Below are 18,434 nucleotides of genomic sequence, written 5' to 3' on the forward strand. Positions count from 1 at the left end.
GGTGAGGAGGGGGGCGGGGTGACCACGCGCTGCGGCCCCGCCCCACCCCGGTCCTTACAACTGAGGAACCTTGGGGTCTCCCGTGGGGGGGGGATCGGGGGGGGGGCTCTCCCCTGTGGGGGATCCTGGGGGGGCTCTCCCCCGGTGGGGGAGCGTGGGGGGGGGCTGAGAGGCGGGACGCCCTCCCCCGGGGGGGCCCCACCTTAGGGGCAGTGTCTGAAGATCAGCCTTTAGTTTTCCCTTTTGGGGGTCTCTGTCGGGAGGCTCTGTTCCCTGCCATTTGCTCTTGGTCGCCCCCGCCTTCCCCACATTTCTTGGTTAGTTCCCTGTCCGCTTCCCCATTTCTCCCCAAGGTTTCCTTTCCGAGTCAAAGAATCCAAGCTCTGTCTTTTCTTCTGTATGGATGTTAAACATCCAGTAGTAGGCAGTAGGACCAGTACTAGGCAAATTGGTTGACACTGTAGTCAAGAATAGTATTATTAGACACACAGGTGAACACGATTTGTTGGGGGAAGAGTTAACACAGCTTTTGTAAAGGGAAATCATCCCTCACCAATCGGTTAGATTTCTTTGAGGCGGGTCAACAAACACGTGGACAAGGGGGATCCAGTGGATATCACACACTTGGACATTCAGACAGCCTTTGACCAGGTCCCTCACCAAAGGCTCTTAAGCAAATTAAGCAGTCATGCGTTAAGAGAGAAGGTCCTCTCATGGATCAGTAACTGGTTAAAAGACAGAAAACAAAGGGTAGGGATAAATGGTCAGTTTTCACAATGGAGAGAGGTAAATAGCGGTGTACCCCAAGCATCTCATCTGTACACCAGTACTGTTCAACATATTCATAAATGATCTGGAGAAAGGTAAACAGTGAGCTGGCAAAGTTTGCAGATGATACAAAATTACTCAAAATAGTTAAGTCCAAAGTAGACTGCGAAGAGTTACGAAGGGATGTCACAACATTGGGTGACTGGGCAACAAAATGGCAGATGAAATTCAGTGTTGATAAATGTAGAGTAATGTATACAGGAAAATGTAATCCCAACTATACATACAACATGATGGGGTCTAAGGTCGTTATTACCACTCAAGAAAGAGATTTTGGAGTCACTATGGATAGTTCTCTGAAACGGTCTGCTCAGTGTGCTGTGGGAATCAAAAAAAGCTAACGTTAGGAACCATTAGGAAAAGGATAGATAATAAGACAGTAAATATCATAATGCCATTATATAAATCCATTGTATGCTCACTTCTTGAATAGTACATGCAGTTCTGGTCGCCTCATGTCAAAAAAGATGTATTAGAACTGGAAAAGGTGCAGAGAAGGGCAACAGAAATGATTAAGGGTATGGAACAGCTTCCATGTGAGGAGAGACTAAAAAGAGTGGGACTATTTGGCTTGAAAAAGAGACTGCTGAGATGGGGATATGATAGAGGTCTATGAAATAATGAATGGTGTGGAGAAATTGAATAAGGAAGTGTTATTTACTGCTTCACCTAAGGTAAGAACCTGGGGTCACCCAATGAAATTAATAGACGACATGTTTAAAACAAATGAAAGTTCTTCACACAATGCACAGTCAACCTGTGGAACTCGTTGTCAGGGGATGTTGTGAAGGCCAAAAGTATAACTGGATTCATAAAAGAATTAGATAAGTTCCTGGAGGATAGGTCCATCAACGGCTTTTAGCCAAGATGGTCAGGGATGCAACCCCATGTTCTGGTTGTCCTTAAGCCTCTGACTTGCCAGATGCTGGGACTGGATGACGGGATGGGTCAGTTGATGATTGCCCTGTTCTATTTATTCCCTTTGGAGCATCTGGCATTGGCCACTGTCGGAAGACAGGATAATGGGCTAGAGGGACCATTGGTCTGACCCCATATGGCCATCCTTATGTGTCAGGGTTTGCCCCAGTCAGTATTCCAATCCAAATGGTGCTGCATTTGAGTGGTATTGTATGCATTCAGTCTCTGAAGTGACTTGGAATTATCTGGTTGAAAGCCTTTATGTATAACATTACAAATTCTTCTTTTCCCCTTGGTTAACACCCGGTTGGAAGGGACTGTGGGCCTCAGTATCATGCAGAGCAGACATGTCAGTGAAACAAGAGGCTACCCTGCCAGAAAAAATGTGTAAACAACCCAAAACACTGAATTTCTCACTTTTTCTGAAAGGCAAAAGCTTTACCGTGCTCAGGCTTTGCCCTCTGAAGTTAGTTTGAAAATGATGCACATTTGTTAGGTTCTTGCTGGGCTTTCTTTTGAAAGGAGAATGAAAAATATTTGAGGAAGATTGTAAATACCTTGTTTGAAACACACCCATCCCAAAATCCTTTGTCATAAAAGGGAGTTAAAACCTCTCTGTCAACGTAATCCTATGTGAGTAATAAGGTTGTTAAATATAACGTGTAGGGGTGAGAAGACTGCTTCACCAGACAAGTTCCTGGTGTCTGTGTAGATTAGGATTGGGGGTGGGTGAAAGGCTTTGAATGATAGTGAATCCTGTGACTTGGCAGGAAGATGACCAATTATGAGTAAATTTGCATCATGAGGAAGAAATATTGAAATTCTGTATTTGGTGGTGGTTCTTTAGCTCAAGTGCTAGAGATGTGCTGCTAGGCTCTTAGGTCTTGGTGCAAGGCATGGACTGGTTTTGGAATTTTGAAAGGCCTTCATTGAGTTTGTATTTGGTGGGTTTGTTATCCCCTTTGAGGTGCTCTTAAGGTTAGGGTACAGTTCAGAGAGCACTGATCAATGCATTTAGAGAGAATGCATCAACTAGTGAAGAAAAAATGTAATGTGAGGTAACGGGAATATTTTGAAGATACGCCTATTCATTTTCTGAGAATCCTAGGCCTTTGTCTAGGCACCAAGTTGCAACTGATTTCATGCATAGACACTTAGTTTATGGGTCTTGAGTCTTCCAGATTATTTGGATTTGGATTGAGAGTGATAACTGGACCCTCATCACCGCCTCCCGAAGGGCTAATATCAGGATTTATTAACAAGAACCCCAGTACTAGCAATGGCTGTGCAGACAGTAGTTTGTGCTAAGGGGTTAAAGAGAAATACTTTCTGACCTGGAGGGTGTAACATTGACACCTGGATGAATCACTGAGTTAACCAATTTGTTTATGAAAGCTTGTGCTACTGTGTACCTCAAGTGTCTTATGTTCTGCCATTTGGTATCCTCAGTAGTGAGCTGTAGAATCAATAATAAATATATAATTCAACTATCCTTTTGAGTGTCAGATTAAAGGTCAGCGTCCAATCAGTGAAATTGTTCTTTGCATTTGTAGCAGTAAGCAGGATGTGTTAGTCTTTTGTGCAGTATTTCTGTTGGGGACACTGCTGCCCTGGGCATTTGAGGCCCAAATATGTGTTGTGCTTGAAGCCTTGGCTTTGGAACATCAGACTTTTGAAAACTTTTAACCATGTAAACTGATTGATTAAAAAAAACTTTTCATTTACTCCACAGAAGTAAATGTTATGCTTATACAGGGTCTTTTCCTGTCAGCATCAGAGAGCAGAACCTTTTATGATTCAGTAGTTAAGATTGTGTGTCAATTGTTGACTGAAGCAAATCATGCAATTTCAAAGTCTTGAAAATGACCAGTACTTATATGTAGTTTTTAATTTTGGCACTTTAGGTTTGCTTGTTATCTGCTCTCTTATCAAGAAACTACAATGTTATGATCTGCCTCTTGATAAAGCTCTTGAAAAAGTTCTCGTTTATAGCCAGGGGAATCGAACGTCTTTTTCAGAGCAGTGATGGAGCTTGTTAACTTATTATTTAAGTGATAGCTATTTTCTGTCTGGTTATTCAATATGACTTTTAACTGCAAAAATTTAGCATTTACACAAATACATATGGATCTCTACAGACTTCTAAATTATATAACAGTCGTATAAACTGAAATTTATATTACATAACGCTTATATCACACTACAAACGGTGATCCTTAAAAGCATCTTGTGAGGTAGTTCATTTGTTATCCCCCATTTTACAGATGGGGAAGATAAGATGGGCTAACTAACTCTCCTAAAGTTAGAGGGTCTGTCTACACTGCAGTTAGACACCCAAGGCTAGTCCATGCCAGCTGGCTCCGTCTAAGGGGCTGTTTAATTGTGGTGAAGATGTGATTTAGACCCACCTTGGAGGGTTCTAGAGCCTGGACTCCAGCTCGGACCTGAACGTCTACACCACAGTTCGACAGCCCCTTAGCCTGAGCCTCACGAACCAGAGTCCGCTGGCATGGGCCAGCTGCAGGTTTAGCTGGAATTGAAACTAAGGAGGTCTAGCTCCTGGTTCTGTGTTCAGTCCGCTAACCACGCTTCCTCTCAATAGTCCAGACTGCTGCAAGTACCTTTTTGTGAACGGTTTTAAAAAAACATAATGTTTATTCAGAAAAAGATATCAACTGCCAGATAGTTAAGTCTCCAATTCATGGAAGTCTCCTCTTGTAACTCTATTTCTAAGGATCCAGCCATCATCTCAGCACAGTCATTACACAATGTCTAGGTCAATTGAAGTCTATTCTGTTTCCATGTCCCAAAAGGCTTACTGCTGGACCAGGAACAAAGAAGGGATATACTAACATACCGTTCTTCAGCAGCGTCAAATTGAAAAGGCAAATCTGAGTTAGCTATCAACAAAACTAATCAGCTGACTCCTAACGTTCGACTTCTGTTTTAATCCTATAAATTAAAGTTCGTAGTGCTGTAGTGCCTCTGAACAATTACCTGTCCAGTTAAGGGTGTAACCGCTCAGAGCTTCAGACAGACTTGGGCAGCAAGATTTTGCTGGTTTGCACATACTGGAAATTGTAAGCCATCATATTAAACACAGAGAATATCAGCTCATGATAGTTCAGTTTTGCTGTGTATAAACTGCCAGCAAAAGTCGTTTTGGCTGCACAATAGATATCTTCTACCTAAAACGCTAGCCGTACAATATAAAATGGATGGACCTTTTAAATCTCTCCTTTCCCAGTCCCTTTAATATGTCTTCAGGATATTCTGATATATTTAGCAGTGTTTTAGCCCGCATCTGTCGCTTTTTATAGCTTGCCTTTGCAGTGTCTGCCAGACTAGGGGAAGGCATGCATAGTGTCTGATCTTGTAGTAGGCTGATTAGGGATTGATTGATTGTGAAGTGTTGCATTTAAGACTCTGAAGATCCATCTTTAGGATACAGTGTTTGTAGACCATCTCTTTTGGATAAAGTCTTAAACTTTTAGGCTATAGCTACACTATGCAGCTTTTAGTGGCACCATGCTGCTAAAAGCCATGCAGTGTAGCTGCTGTTTGTCGGCTCCTGCCGACAAAAAACGTCCACCCCCCATGAGTGGCAGCGGCTTTGTCGGCAGGAGAGCGCTCCTGCCCACAAAGCGCTGTTCACACCGGCGCTTTTCGTCGGTAAAACTTTTGTCATTCAAAGGTGTATGTTTTTTTAACATCCCTGAAAACAAAAGTTTTGACGATGAAGTGCCAGTGTAGACATACCCTTTGAGTCAGAGTCCAGTATAGCAGTTTGGACTTGTACTTTAATTTAGATCTGAGTATGAAAATTAAAGGCAATGCACTAAGTTTGAATCCATTTATTCAAATAGGTATTCAAATAGCAGGGGTCCCTGCTATTACTCTTTCCATTCCTCCTGCTTTTCAAAATCGGCAAAACCCCTTAATTCTTAGTTCTGTGCAATGCTATAATTCATCCGACTAAACGGTTATCCTTCGTTATACATCGAAAAGACACTTGCATAGGGACTGTGTAAACTTAAACATTTCTGAAGTGTGTGAAAACTATAGGAAAATAATAGAATCAAAAGCTGATTGAAATATGATATAGCTTTTTATAGCAGAGCAATACTGTGTTCAGTATTAGTAGATTTACTACCTGGCTACCATAATCCAATCTAGATATAGGTGAATAAAAATGTGGATAAGGACTAATAAATGTAACTGCCGCTGCTTTTCTCTCATTGATGTGATTGATCTTTCAGTTCTAAGAAAGATCTCTCTGGGTATTTGTTTACATTCTAGGCTCTGAACTAGTTTTCATATTTCTGGAGAGTAAAATACTAATCAAACGTTTGGCAGACTGAGTACATGCTTGTTGGAATGGTATATTTAGAATAACCATCAGACAACTTTAAATTACAAGGTTTTGTTTATCAAGTGTTGACAAACTGTACAGTACACAGAAAGAGTCCATGCACCAAAGATTTTACAAGCTAAGATCTTAGTCGTATTAAAAAGGGGCTTCTGATGAATAAACCTTGAGACTGAAGTTCAAGTGAATTCAGATGCCATCAGAACTCCTCAGATGTCTTGTTTTTTAATTGCTGTAAATAGTACAGAAATCCTAAAGAGGTTTCTTTCCCTCCACTCTTCTGCTGCTTCAGTACCTAATCAAAAATTTCTGAACATCTTCAACTCATTTTTGGAATACTTATGAAAATATCTATGTTCACAAGTTTTGGACTTTCAGAATTATGGTTCAGGTGAGGTAATCTGTAACTGACTTTTCCTTGTGCCCCACCTATTAGTGTGTTAAACATGGACACATCTATGTTAAATTTGATCTGAACACCAGAAAGCCTTGACGATGGGAATTATAAAAAAGTGTATGGGGGGGAGGGACACTCTCATTGCTCTTTGACCTTTGAAACTAAAACTATACATGAGTATTTTAAAATACATCTGAATTAAAGGATAAAAAACTGGTCATTTTCAGAGTGAAATCTTGGCATACTGTCTAATTTTTCCCTTGTAATGAATTGCGGAATGGCTTGACTTTTAAAGCTATGGATACAGTTGGGCTTTCTGGTTGGCAAAGTCCAATAAATGCAGTTCAGACTTTATTGATTATTATGTAATGGAAACTATAAAAGGATTCCATGAGCCAACCTCCCTTGATGGTTAAGTTACTTAGCCTCTATGCAGTAATTGTCCACAGATTCACTGCCTTTATTCTCTTATTACTCAAGGACTCAAACTGTTCAATGATCACTATTCTTTGTGCTAAGGTAGTTTGATATGGATGATAGCCAGAGCATTAGCCTTTACTCTTTTCAGTTCTGAATGAGGTGCCTGATATGTCTAGTTCACGTCTATTCCAATGAAATTGGTCATTTTTGCAGTGGCATGAACTTTTTATTTTAAATTGCTGCTGGTTTACATGAATATTCGGACTTCAGTGAAAATATTATTTCTGAATTTTCGGATCTTTGCAATGTCTAATCTGGACAATGAAAAGTAAAATTTCAGGTAGGCTTAGTCTCTGCATCTTTTTTTTGAGAGTGAAATTTATAGATCCCTCCAAATTAATTGTGGATGCAAATATGAGCAAGTAGACACTCCTCTTCAGATATGTACACCATTTTGAAAATGAATCCCACAAGGAAAGCTTAAGAAAAGAGTTAAATTTTTACTGGTATTTGAAGAGGTGAAATTGAACTGGCTTTGAGTTTGAGTTCAGTAGAACAATTATAACTATTCTTCCTCTGAGAACATGGAAAAGCAATTGTTGTTTCCATTGAGACTTGATATATCTGGGACATCAACAACCCAGTTCAAGTTGGTAACAGAGAGGAGGGGAAGCTTGTGCTTCAAAACATTAAACTTTGATTTCCCACTCTCCAGAGAAATAAGCATGGTTGGGGGAGCGGGAGGAGGACTGGAGTAGGGCTTCACTTTTCCCTGTTATTAGGCTACAGACAGTAGCAAGATAGCGGACAGACTGTTGGTCTGTTCCAGGATGGCCATTCTGGAGGGATCTGTTGGGTATTTAAACTCCAACACCCATCTCATCTCAGTTTTATTGCAAGTGTTTTTATTTTGGTTATTGTTGGCCCTGTTACTACTATTCTTCTCTCCACCTTTTTCTTGTACTGAATCTCCTTGATCAGCCTGATCTGTTTGAAGGGCAGCTTAATTATGTTGTACAGCTGTGTGGAGCAAAGGTGACACTTCACATATTTATAATCTTGGAAATGAATGTACCGCATCCATCAAGAGTGCTTTTTGCCTTCTTAACGTGATTGTATTCATGAATTCAAACTACTACATGAGCAGAATAACTGTCTTCCAGAAAACAAACTTCTCAAGTTTATAAGCTGTATTTTCTAAGTATTAACTTAAATACTTAGTTTTTATTTAAAAGTATCAGTCTCCACAAGGCACTATGAATGTCTGTTAAATTTAAGATTTAGGTTCTGGTAAGGTAGAAATGGTTAAATGTTGAGTGTTTTGCATGGATTTTATTTTCATTCTGCCTTGTCTTTAAGGATTGTTGAAGACTTGTTAAAGATTTAGTTGATTCCTACTTATTTTTAATAGAACGGGGGGAGGTCTCTTAAACTGAGAACCTGCTTTCCTGTTTGAAGATTTTTTTTTAACTGTGCTGTGTAATTATAGCATCACAAGTGTACTCTATAATTCTTGGTGCATAGTCATATTAATTTGCTGATTTCACCTGATATTTGTGGGGGCTGATAGAGTAAACATCACATGTTAACGGTTAACCTGATTCTTATAAATGTTTTCCAGCACTTTGCACCCTTTTGTAAAACTGGCTTGTGTTTGCAGGAGGCAAGGGAAATCTAAAAATAGTGCATCCTCACAGAGATTTGCCTATGAAGTTGTCTCCAATCAATCCTAACCTCTACTGTATTTCAGGCACTGTGTTCTAATGAAACCAGTTCTGTGTGCTTAGGGCTATTCAGAGCTTTTAAAGCCAAAGACTTGTTATTAACTTTGGTATTTTCTGGACTTTGGACCGCTCTTTCATGCATCATTCCACTTTTAAGATCCCAACTAGCTGAGGAATTTGGACTAATAGGTTGAATAATAAGGGTCTTCCAATTTAGTACCATTTAGAAAAAAGTTTTCACGCCATCTATTTTTTTCTGAAAACCAGATTGACTGTGTCCCTTGATTATTTTTTTTTTAAACCTAAATAAGAAATTTCCTTTCATAATCTCATGATGAAACTGTGTTGGTTATGAAGGTTATATTTATGGGAGGGGATGTAGAACCTCCTGAGTTGTACACTATGTGGAAAAGATTAGCTCTTTGCCAGATCTAGATCATGTCACTTTAGCTGTTACATTTGTTTAGTTTCATATCATGGAAATGTGTTTCTTGGTACTTTGGTACCACATTAAATGTACTGGGTAATATTGTTGGGTTATTTTCTGCCCAGTGAAATTAAAAGGCAACATATCAAAACCTGACAGAAGGAAGTACTCTCTTTATATACCATACACAGTTCTGTGGAGCATACTGCCACAGTGTGATTGAAGCAGAGCTTTGTAGTATGCACAAAATAATTATACATTTATTAAAATATTTATAGTTACATTAGTTAGGATAAAAGTGTGTAAAGAATATTATCCCCTTTTGCCTCAGGACTAAGCCAGTCGCTAACTACTTATGGTTAGGATGAAACTGCCTCAGTAGGTGTGTTGGGTATTTTTCTATCGTGCAGGCTTATAGCACTTTCTTCTGAATAATCTGTTACTAGCCACTGTGGGAGACAAGCAGTTCCTAAAAACTTCCAGTTTTCTTTCATCCAGAATTGTACTCATTTTGTAGTAGATTGGTATTTAATTTGGGCATCTCTCTATTTGAGCTTTTGCATCCAAGTGAGATGTTGTAGAAGCGAGGCACTTTATTACATTGGTAGCCAGCCATTTAAAAAATAAAACAATGTGTATACAGACACAAGTTCTCGGAAGATAACGTTTTACTAGAAGTTAAATGCTACCCTTTTAGCAGATGTTCCTGTGCTATGAAGTTCTTGTGTAATCTTTTAAATATTGTAAGATGTTTTAGCTCATCTTCAGTAGTTATACTCTCCACTTCTACTGTAATCCATTATTGCTCATTACTAACTGGGAAGATCTCGAACTTCTCTAAGTGTTTATTATGTGCATGGGGATAGTGCTTAGAAACCCCAGTAAAGGACCAGGGCCCCATTGTGCTAGGGTCCTCTACAAATTTAATACAAATCCCTGCCCCCAAATTGTATAATCTAAGTAATAATAAATAGGTTGAAATAGTCTGAATGTAATGTAAATATGCATGTTCTAGTAAATTATTTTATGGAAGAAAGAGAGGATATGGTGGTGTATTTTTTTTCTTAGTAGCTACTTTGTTGCAATATTTCCTCTAATTCCAAATGACCGATGTCAGATTAAATGAAGATACCAAGTGAATACCAAACAATAGATAGTGTTAAAGGGTAATGTATATGAGCCTTTCATGACACTTGCTGATAGAACTTCTTTTGCAGGTGAGACAGGCAACCAATCAAATTGTGATGAATTGTGCTGACATTGACATTATTACAGCCTCCTATGCACCAGAGGGAGATGAAGGTAAGAACTACTCTTGATGCAGTTTGTTACATGTTCCCTCACAATGCTTTTGACACTGGAAGTTCCGTCACTCTCAGAGTTGAGCACTGTCACAAGATTTTCTTAGCTGTTGCACCAAACTCTAGTCTACTTTAGTTTGCTGTGCATAGATTTTAAATGTGTAATGTAGTGGATGTTCTTAATTTGATTTGCAGATTCTTCATTGGGACTCCTAGTTCTGAAATGGGGGGAAAATACAGAGGGACAATATGGTAAATGTTGGGTAGTAGGCAGATACTACTTTTCCAACCCTGAATAGAAAAGTGGCAAAAAAGAAGAGGTAGATTCTCCCTCTTTCCTTGTTGGTGGATTCAAAAGGGATGCATAGAAAGAAGTCCTATTATTTGAGCATTTATTTAAATGGGTGAGTGAAAGAGCTGAGATTACAAATAATTTTACGCTTTGAGTTTAGGCGTTAGTCCAGAGCCGAAGTTTAATTCTTCTACACACTGTGTTTAAAAAAAAAGTCTATTTTAATTTTGCACAAAAAAAAGGAAATTGAGTTGCAGCTGGAATTCTAGCCTGCTGTGCTTTAGCATTTCAGCTCAAGGGATGTAACACCAGAGTGAGACATGGTCTGTCCTGTGAGGCGTGTGCAGTTCAACACAAGTGACAAAACATGGGGTAACAGTGCAGGTAAGGGAGGTGTGGTAGAATCAATGGTCAGATCAATGTAGGAAAGATTCATGGGCGAAGGTGGGAAGAAGGTACTTAGTAGATGGTTCAGTTTTATTTGGGCATAAGCTTTCGTGGGTAAAAACCTCGCTTCTTCAGATGTTTTTACCCACAAAAGCTTATGCCCAAATAAATCTGTTAGTCTTTAAGGTGCCACCAGACTCCTTGTTGTTTTTGTAGATACAGACTAACAAGGCTACCCCCCTGATACTTGGTAGATGCTTGTGAGAGTGTTCCAAGCATAGGAGCAACATGGTTAGAAGGCATGAATCTAAGTTGATATAGGAGACAACAGGAGTCCCAATTGGGAGGAAATAAGAACAGAGAAAGGTGGAGATGAGATTACATAGGGCCTTAACAGAGAGGACTGGAACTTTCAATTGATATGAAAAGACGGGAAGCTAGTGAAGAGATTCAAGATTGTCAAGGTGGTGAGAGAAGATGATTTCAGCAATGGGATTTTAAATAGATTGGAGGGTGGAGAGAAATTATAGTAATGAAAGCATGAGATGACCTAGGTATGGACAATGTGGTCCTTGATATAGAAATGCTTAGCGTACTATGAAGTAGATTTACAAAATAAGGAGAGTTAAGGATGTTTTAATGACTTGTTTGTGAGCTCTTAATTTTTTTTTTATGGAGTCTTTAATAGTACAAACATGATAGCAGCTATTTGGCCCACTGTGTAAGAGTACATTTTAAATCCTCCAGCCTGTAAAAAAAAACTCTGCAGAACTTTCCGAAGAGAACGCTATGATAGTGATGTCATGAAGCGTTCCCTTGAAATTTGGTTATAAATAAGATGAACTACTGTGGGTTTGGATTAGGAAGATGTTCCGTTAAATAGGTTTAAATTTTCCTACAGTGTCTTCAGTTGTTGGATAAACGAAAGGGAATTGGAGGGATGGGACCCATTACATTTTTTTTAACACTTAAGAAAAAATTGAAGCTTAAAATTCTCCTGACTAGTTTAGATAGGGAAAGCTTATGTTCCTTTTGCAGTGATGTACCAGGAAAAGATTTACTAAAGTGTCCATTAGATATGTCAGAAGTGCAGGTTTTTGTGTGACCAGAGGAACATCCACCAGCAGGCTTTGTTTTTAATTTGGTTTGATCTTGGTCTTCGGTGGGGCGACGTTTTCTGCAAACATCAGGAAAGTAACCAGAGGACCTGCCAGTGTTGGCCGTGAACAGCTGAATAGTGCCCAGGCAGATAGGGATCTGTGCTGTAAGGAAGTAGCATTCAATGGGTATGTTTTGAGAAAGTTGAACTTCATGCAGGAAGTGCCGTGGGCAGTGAAAGAACAAGACTGTGGTGCAGGGAGCATTGTCGAGCAATTTGGAAGCTGTCCATTCAGCCTTGATGGTGGGAGAACGCAGTGCTAGCTGTTCCAGAGGCAAGGTTTAATTCAGGCGGTGGGGCCGTATCCTGACTCCCCAATCCCGCATAGATTTCACAAACATTTTATCCCCCAGGACAACATTGCACACTGTGTCATTAGTGATCTTTAGTCTCATTAAACACACTGTATTGCTAGGCATTCCTGAAGCTATGCATCGTGCTGGTGGTGAGGAGGTGAAGAGCGTGATGACAATAGCAGAGGACGTAGAATTTATCCTACCTAACAAAACCACCATGTGTACATGATGCCTCTTGAAAAGTCTGTTCAAGTCCTGAGGAAATGGCAGGAGCGAGCAGGAGAGGATAAATCACGTCCCCCAAAATCTTGTCTTCCCACAAAATTAAAATGAAGCCCAAGAGATTTAAAATTTTGCACCACCTGTTTTTAGTTATTGGCCCCCCATTTGCCATACTCTGAAATGAACCTCGTAGAGTTTCCCTGTGACATTCATTTTATACTGTTTCAGTGTTGGTATCCTTACTGGATAGCTTGGAAGTACCAGTAGCAGAACTTAGTATAAAAAATTATCCTTTAAAATAATTGTATGTTCTGTCCCTCTGTTGTTTTCATAATCAAGTAAAATAGAAAAGAAATTTCTGTGGCTAAAACACTTTATCCTGAGTTTTAATTACCTTGACTGTGGTAAACTGTGGCAGCGTAAATACATAGAAAATGTATTCCTAATAAGGTTTATTCTTATACTCTGGCTATTTCTTTGTAGGGTTAAGGCATTTAATTCAGTTTGGTAGGCTGCCAAATAGTAATGACTTTCAAAGTAAAATTGCATGGAATTGGCATTCCATTTGTAGAGGTTCTTTTCTGGCACCTGTTGCTGTTACTTAGAAGTCTGTCTTACTAGTGCTGCTATTGTGATAATATGCATTGCTTTTACATGGTATTTGTTTGATTGACCACAAATACAAAATATTGTACTAGAAAGGGATGCAAATATAAAACAAATCAATTGAACTTTTGCTACTAATAACATTTTACAAGGGTCAATATAAATATTATGTATTAGATTTTAAAACAAGAATTATAGGAATCTTTGTAAGATCAGTAAACTTTCTCCTCTACAGGCTGTAGTGAGGAATTGCTACCCATTTTAATTCTATAACTGGGGGAAGAATTTCTGCTTGATGTATACATTGTTATATGTGAGACGAGATAATGTCTTATCTCCTTTTAAAGTGTGGTTCTACGCTGAAAAGTAACAGGGTAGAAATAGCACCTTCTTTCTCAACAAATCTGCTCCCCTTGTGAATAGAGGCAGGTTTGCTGACTTCAGTGAAAACTGTAGTTGGGTTTTTTATTACTAATTCCTATAAGCCCTGCAGAGCCAGCACAGATATATGGGAGATGGATTCAAGTGTGACTCATGAATCAACAAAACTTTTAACTGCAATTGTGGCCACTCTTTTCTCTGTGTTACATGTGTTTGGCCCATTTGAAAAGAGTTATAACTGAGAGCAGAATTTGGACTCCAGAATCTGCATTATTGATTGTGATGCACGAGTCAGGATAAATAGGACTTAATATGCAAAGGCATTGACTACTGAAATATGAGAATGAATGATATTATTAGAAATAGTAATTGAAATTCTGCCTGGTAGCTGTGAACTTGCCACATAGACCAACTAACATTACACTGGAACCATGATGCTCAGTTTAGAATTACTCAGAATTTTCTATTGCAAACTCTTCCTTCACTTCAGTGAGTTTTCTTTCATGACTGGATCATTTGTTGCCTTCTAGATTCCTGGGCCTATACTTTTGGCCATCTCCCTCTGGTTAAGGTGAATAGTTATGCATTAGCCATATTACCTTTGTCCAAATGAATGGCCATGCTCCACTAAATAAGGGATTAAGAAAACAAGTATAAGTAGTTGGCTCTTTAAGTAAATTTCAGGGGATTGTATTTTACTCATATTTAATATTGGATATTAAGTAGCTTGATTTCCCTGCAAGTCTGCATTTTAAGGAGGTGTGAATTACGTGCTGAAGTCATAATTATTGGCTAATTATTTTTCATCTTCATTTAACTTGGAGAGCATTTTGGATGTTTCACGGATTACAAGCAACTCGTTATTAAAGACATGAATGTTGAGGAGCTCGGAGGGTAATAATCAGCAATTTCACATGCAGAATTGCACACAGAAGTAGTGTTATCTGTTAATTTTACCAAATTGAGTGAGCACTGGCCTTCTATTTTAGCATTGCCATTTTTCTATATACAATTTTTGAAAAAAATGTTGCCAGCTGACTCCTTATTTAAATTTTTGCCACTTGATGTTTGCCACTTCAGTCTTTTCAGTCCCACAGGAAGTTAGTCAACAGCCACTAATAGGATGCAGGACCTGATTAAGGTGTTCCTAGATCCCCAGCTCCTTAAGTCAATATGATTACATCAGAATCTCAGCTGTCATTTAAAAACAAAAATTAAGTTTCTAGTAGTTGTGAAAAGCTTGGCAATATGCAGTTATATCTGCTTGAGTCTGCAGATAATTTGAACTGAGGTGTGTGAACCACCTTGTGCATTTCAATGGAGTGTTAACTTCAAAACCTAATGCTCCAAAGGGGCCTATCAACACCACCTTTCATAGAATCATAGGACTGGAAGGGACTTCGAGGTGTCATCTAGTCCAGTCCCCTGCCTCATGGCAGGACTAAGAATTATCTAGACCATTCCTGACAGGTGTTTGTCTAACCTGCTCTTAAAAATCTCCAGTGATGGAGATTCCACAACCTCCCTAGGCAATGAATTATTCCACTGCTTAAGCACCCTGACAGGAAGTTTTTCCTAATGTCCAACCTAAACCTCCCTTGCTGCAATTTAAGCCCATTGTTTCTTGTCCTATCCTCAGAGGTCAAGAAAAACAACTTTTCTCTCTCCTCCTTGTAACAACCTTTTACTTACTTGAAACTGTTATCATGTCCCCTCTCAGCCTTCTCTTCTCCAGACTAAACAAACCCAATTTTTTTAGTCTTCCCTCGTGGGTCATGTTTTCTAGACCTTTAATCATTTTTGTCACTCTTCTCTGGACTCTCTCCAATTTGTCCACATTCTTCCTGAAATGTGGTGCCCAGAACTGGACACAATACTCTAGTTGAGGCCTAATCAGCGCGGAGTAGAGTAGAAGAATTACTTATGTTTGGTTACAACACTCCTGCTAATACATCTCAGAATGATGTTTGCTTTTTTTGCAACAGCGTTGCACTGTTGACTCATATTTAGCTTGTGATCCACTATGACCCCCAGATCCCTTTCCGCAGTACTCCTTCCTAGGCAGTCATTTCCCATTTTGTATGTGCGGCTGATTGTTCCTTCCTAAGTGGAGTATTTTGCATTTGTCCTTATTGAATTTCATCCTGTTTACTTCAAACCAGTTCTCCAGTTTGTCCAGATCATTTTGAATTTTAATCCTGTCCTCCAAAGCACTTGCAACTCCTCCCAGCTTGGTGTTGTCCACAAACTTTATAAGTGTGCTCTCTATGCCATTATCTAAATCATTGAATGGCCACAAGGGATCCTGGGCCGTAGGGTTTGTCTGCACTGCACAACTGACCTGGTGTTTGGCTCTCTGGTTACCTTGCCTGAGTATGAGCTGTTTCCGCTGCAAATCTTTACCCACATTGTTTCCTCAGTGTTTCTGCACTCGCTTCTGTCTGTGGGCATATCCCATGATTTATGCTGAGATGCTCGGGGATTCTTTCCCAATTAATTGTATCAATTGCCGGAGAACTTGCCTGTCCTTTAGAGGCGGAGAGGGGGAATTGTGGGAAGGGCATTTGAGCACTTGAGTGCTCTTGTCCATCCTCAGGTTCTAGCCCTTGCTAAAGCAGTTTGTGCTTTAACCCAGGCCCCCAAGCTGTGCATGCAAGCACAGGTTTCAAGTGCAATTAAGCATATGGATGAGGGTGGATAGTAACAGACTTTGGGCAAAAACGAATGTAGGCGCACATGCTAAAACTACAGACGTACTCTGTGTGCTGAGGGCCCTGGATTGCCTTAATCTGGACCTGATGGGATGAGAGTGATGGTGTGATGCGTAAGCATTTTTGTGAAGGAGAAAGTAGTACTTCTTTTAACTAATTTAGTTGCGGAGTGTCCAATGAAATTTTGTGAAAATCACCAGAAAGCTCTCCATAAATCACATTGCCGGAGGTCAGTGATTAATGCTGATGACTGAGGAAGTACAAGATGTTAACTTCTTGCATCTGTGAAACTTAAACTCCACAAGAGGGTAGGTGAGGAGCCTTGAATTCACTTTCTACTCTGGCAGATTGCTTGGGCACACCTTTAATGAAAGGCTGAAGTTTGTCCACACTGTGCTAGCAACAGTGTTTAAAAATAGATCCCAGCACAGTTTTGAGAAGCACTGTGCTTGTCAGGATTCCTAGTATGGTGGTTCTGAGCTTGCCCAAACCACTTTATTGACTCCCTTCCCTGGGACAGATTAACTTTTGTAGTTAAGTGTGACTATAAATAACGTTTAAAACATGGAACCCGCTGACCCCATTTACCCACGTTTTAAAACAATATTAGCCATAATCCATCCCCCCCCGTCCTCTGACTGCCCCGACCCCTATCCACACCCCCACACCCTGACAGGCCCCCAGGACTCCCACGCCTATCCAACTGCCCCGTCTCTTATCCAACCCCCCTGCTCCCTGCCCTCTTACCATGAGAGCACCAGGATTGGCAGCCGCGCTGCCCGGCCGGAGCCAACCACGCAGTCTAGAGCACCGGGGCAGGCTGATGGCTCTCACAGCCGTGCTTCCCGGCAGGAGCTCTCAGCCCCGCCGCCCAGAGCGCTGGTGGCACAGTGAGCTGAGGCTGCGGGGGAGAGGGAACAGCAGGGGAGGGGCCGGGGGCTAGCCTCCCCGTCTGGGAGCTCAAGGTCTAGGCAGGACGGTCCCACAGGCCAGATGCAGCCTGCAGGCTGTAGTTTGCCCACCTCTGTGCTAGATCTGCTGCAGAGCAGGAAGAGACGGGTCATGTCCTGAGGAGTGTGTGTTAAAACCACTCAGATAACATGTTTTTTCTGCAAGTGTAGGTGGGGTCATAACATAAATATAGGCATAGTGGTGAGTTGCTTCAATTTTGAGCTCTGTTGGCCAAAATCTGATGCCATTGAATGTGGCAGCAAAAATTCCCAAGCTGATTTCTGTGAGGGGGAGAATGTGACTCTGTATGCCATTATAAAGCTCTTGGATATTTACCTAGGGAATTTAGTGGAAAAACCAGAACACTAAACCTGCTTTTTACAGTTTGTGCTGTTAAACTCAGTAACTGTTGGTATTTAATATGTTTGATGCAGCAAACAGGATGTAGAATGTGTTTTGAAAGACAATTAATGTAGAATCTACATAAATAGATCAGAGTCGTACTTAACTCATAAATGACCAAGGAGGTTCTTTAATTTTTAGCTCAGAAAACACCACTGAAAGTCTTGTTTTCACTAGGGAAAAGTGTGTTTAATGCATCTTAGTGAATTGAGGTAAGCCCTGTGAGGGATGGGGGAGGGGTAGAGCTTAGGGTTTACCTCTGCCAGCTAGCATGTGTTAAAGCTACAACTGTCTTCTCTAGTATTTTAATGCACCTTTTTTACCCCCAAGTATGGACAGTGACCCCAGTTGAGTGTAGGGGGAATCATCTTTTACAATCAGCTTGATTCCTAACATATATAATTCTATCTTTTGGTATTTGTCTGTGTATTCTCTCAAATATAGTACACTAGATTGGACATAACTGCATAAAACCTTTGGCCAGGATCTAGACTTTTGTAGTACATTCCTGTAAATTGGAATAATTAATTAATTGACATATCCACCTGGATACTGTGCAGTTTCAGGAATTACTCTGTAAAAGTGCAATGAGTTATTTAAAATACTGGATGTTCTTTATGGAAAACTGATGTTAAATATGTAG

At 40.1% G+C, this 18,434-nt stretch overlaps 1 protein-coding gene across 1 annotated transcript in view; it reads left to right on the forward strand.

Annotated features, from left to right (window-relative positions):
- The window catches only part of NPEPPS (aminopeptidase puromycin sensitive), a 60,499-nt gene that overhangs the window by 269 nt on the left and 41,796 nt on the right, over positions 1–18,434 (forward strand). Inside the window, exon 2 of the mRNA XM_005301860.4 lies at positions 10,301–10,385. Coding sequence (XP_005301917.2) covers positions 10,301–10,385 — 85 coding nt within the window. The remainder of the gene's footprint in view (positions 1–10,300; positions 10,386–18,434) is intronic.

The sequence above is a fragment of the Chrysemys picta genome, chromosome 24, assembly GCF_011386835.1.
Source record: "Chrysemys picta bellii isolate R12L10 chromosome 24, ASM1138683v2, whole genome shotgun sequence".
Classification (NCBI taxonomy): domain Eukaryota; kingdom Metazoa; phylum Chordata; order Testudines; family Emydidae; genus Chrysemys; species Chrysemys picta.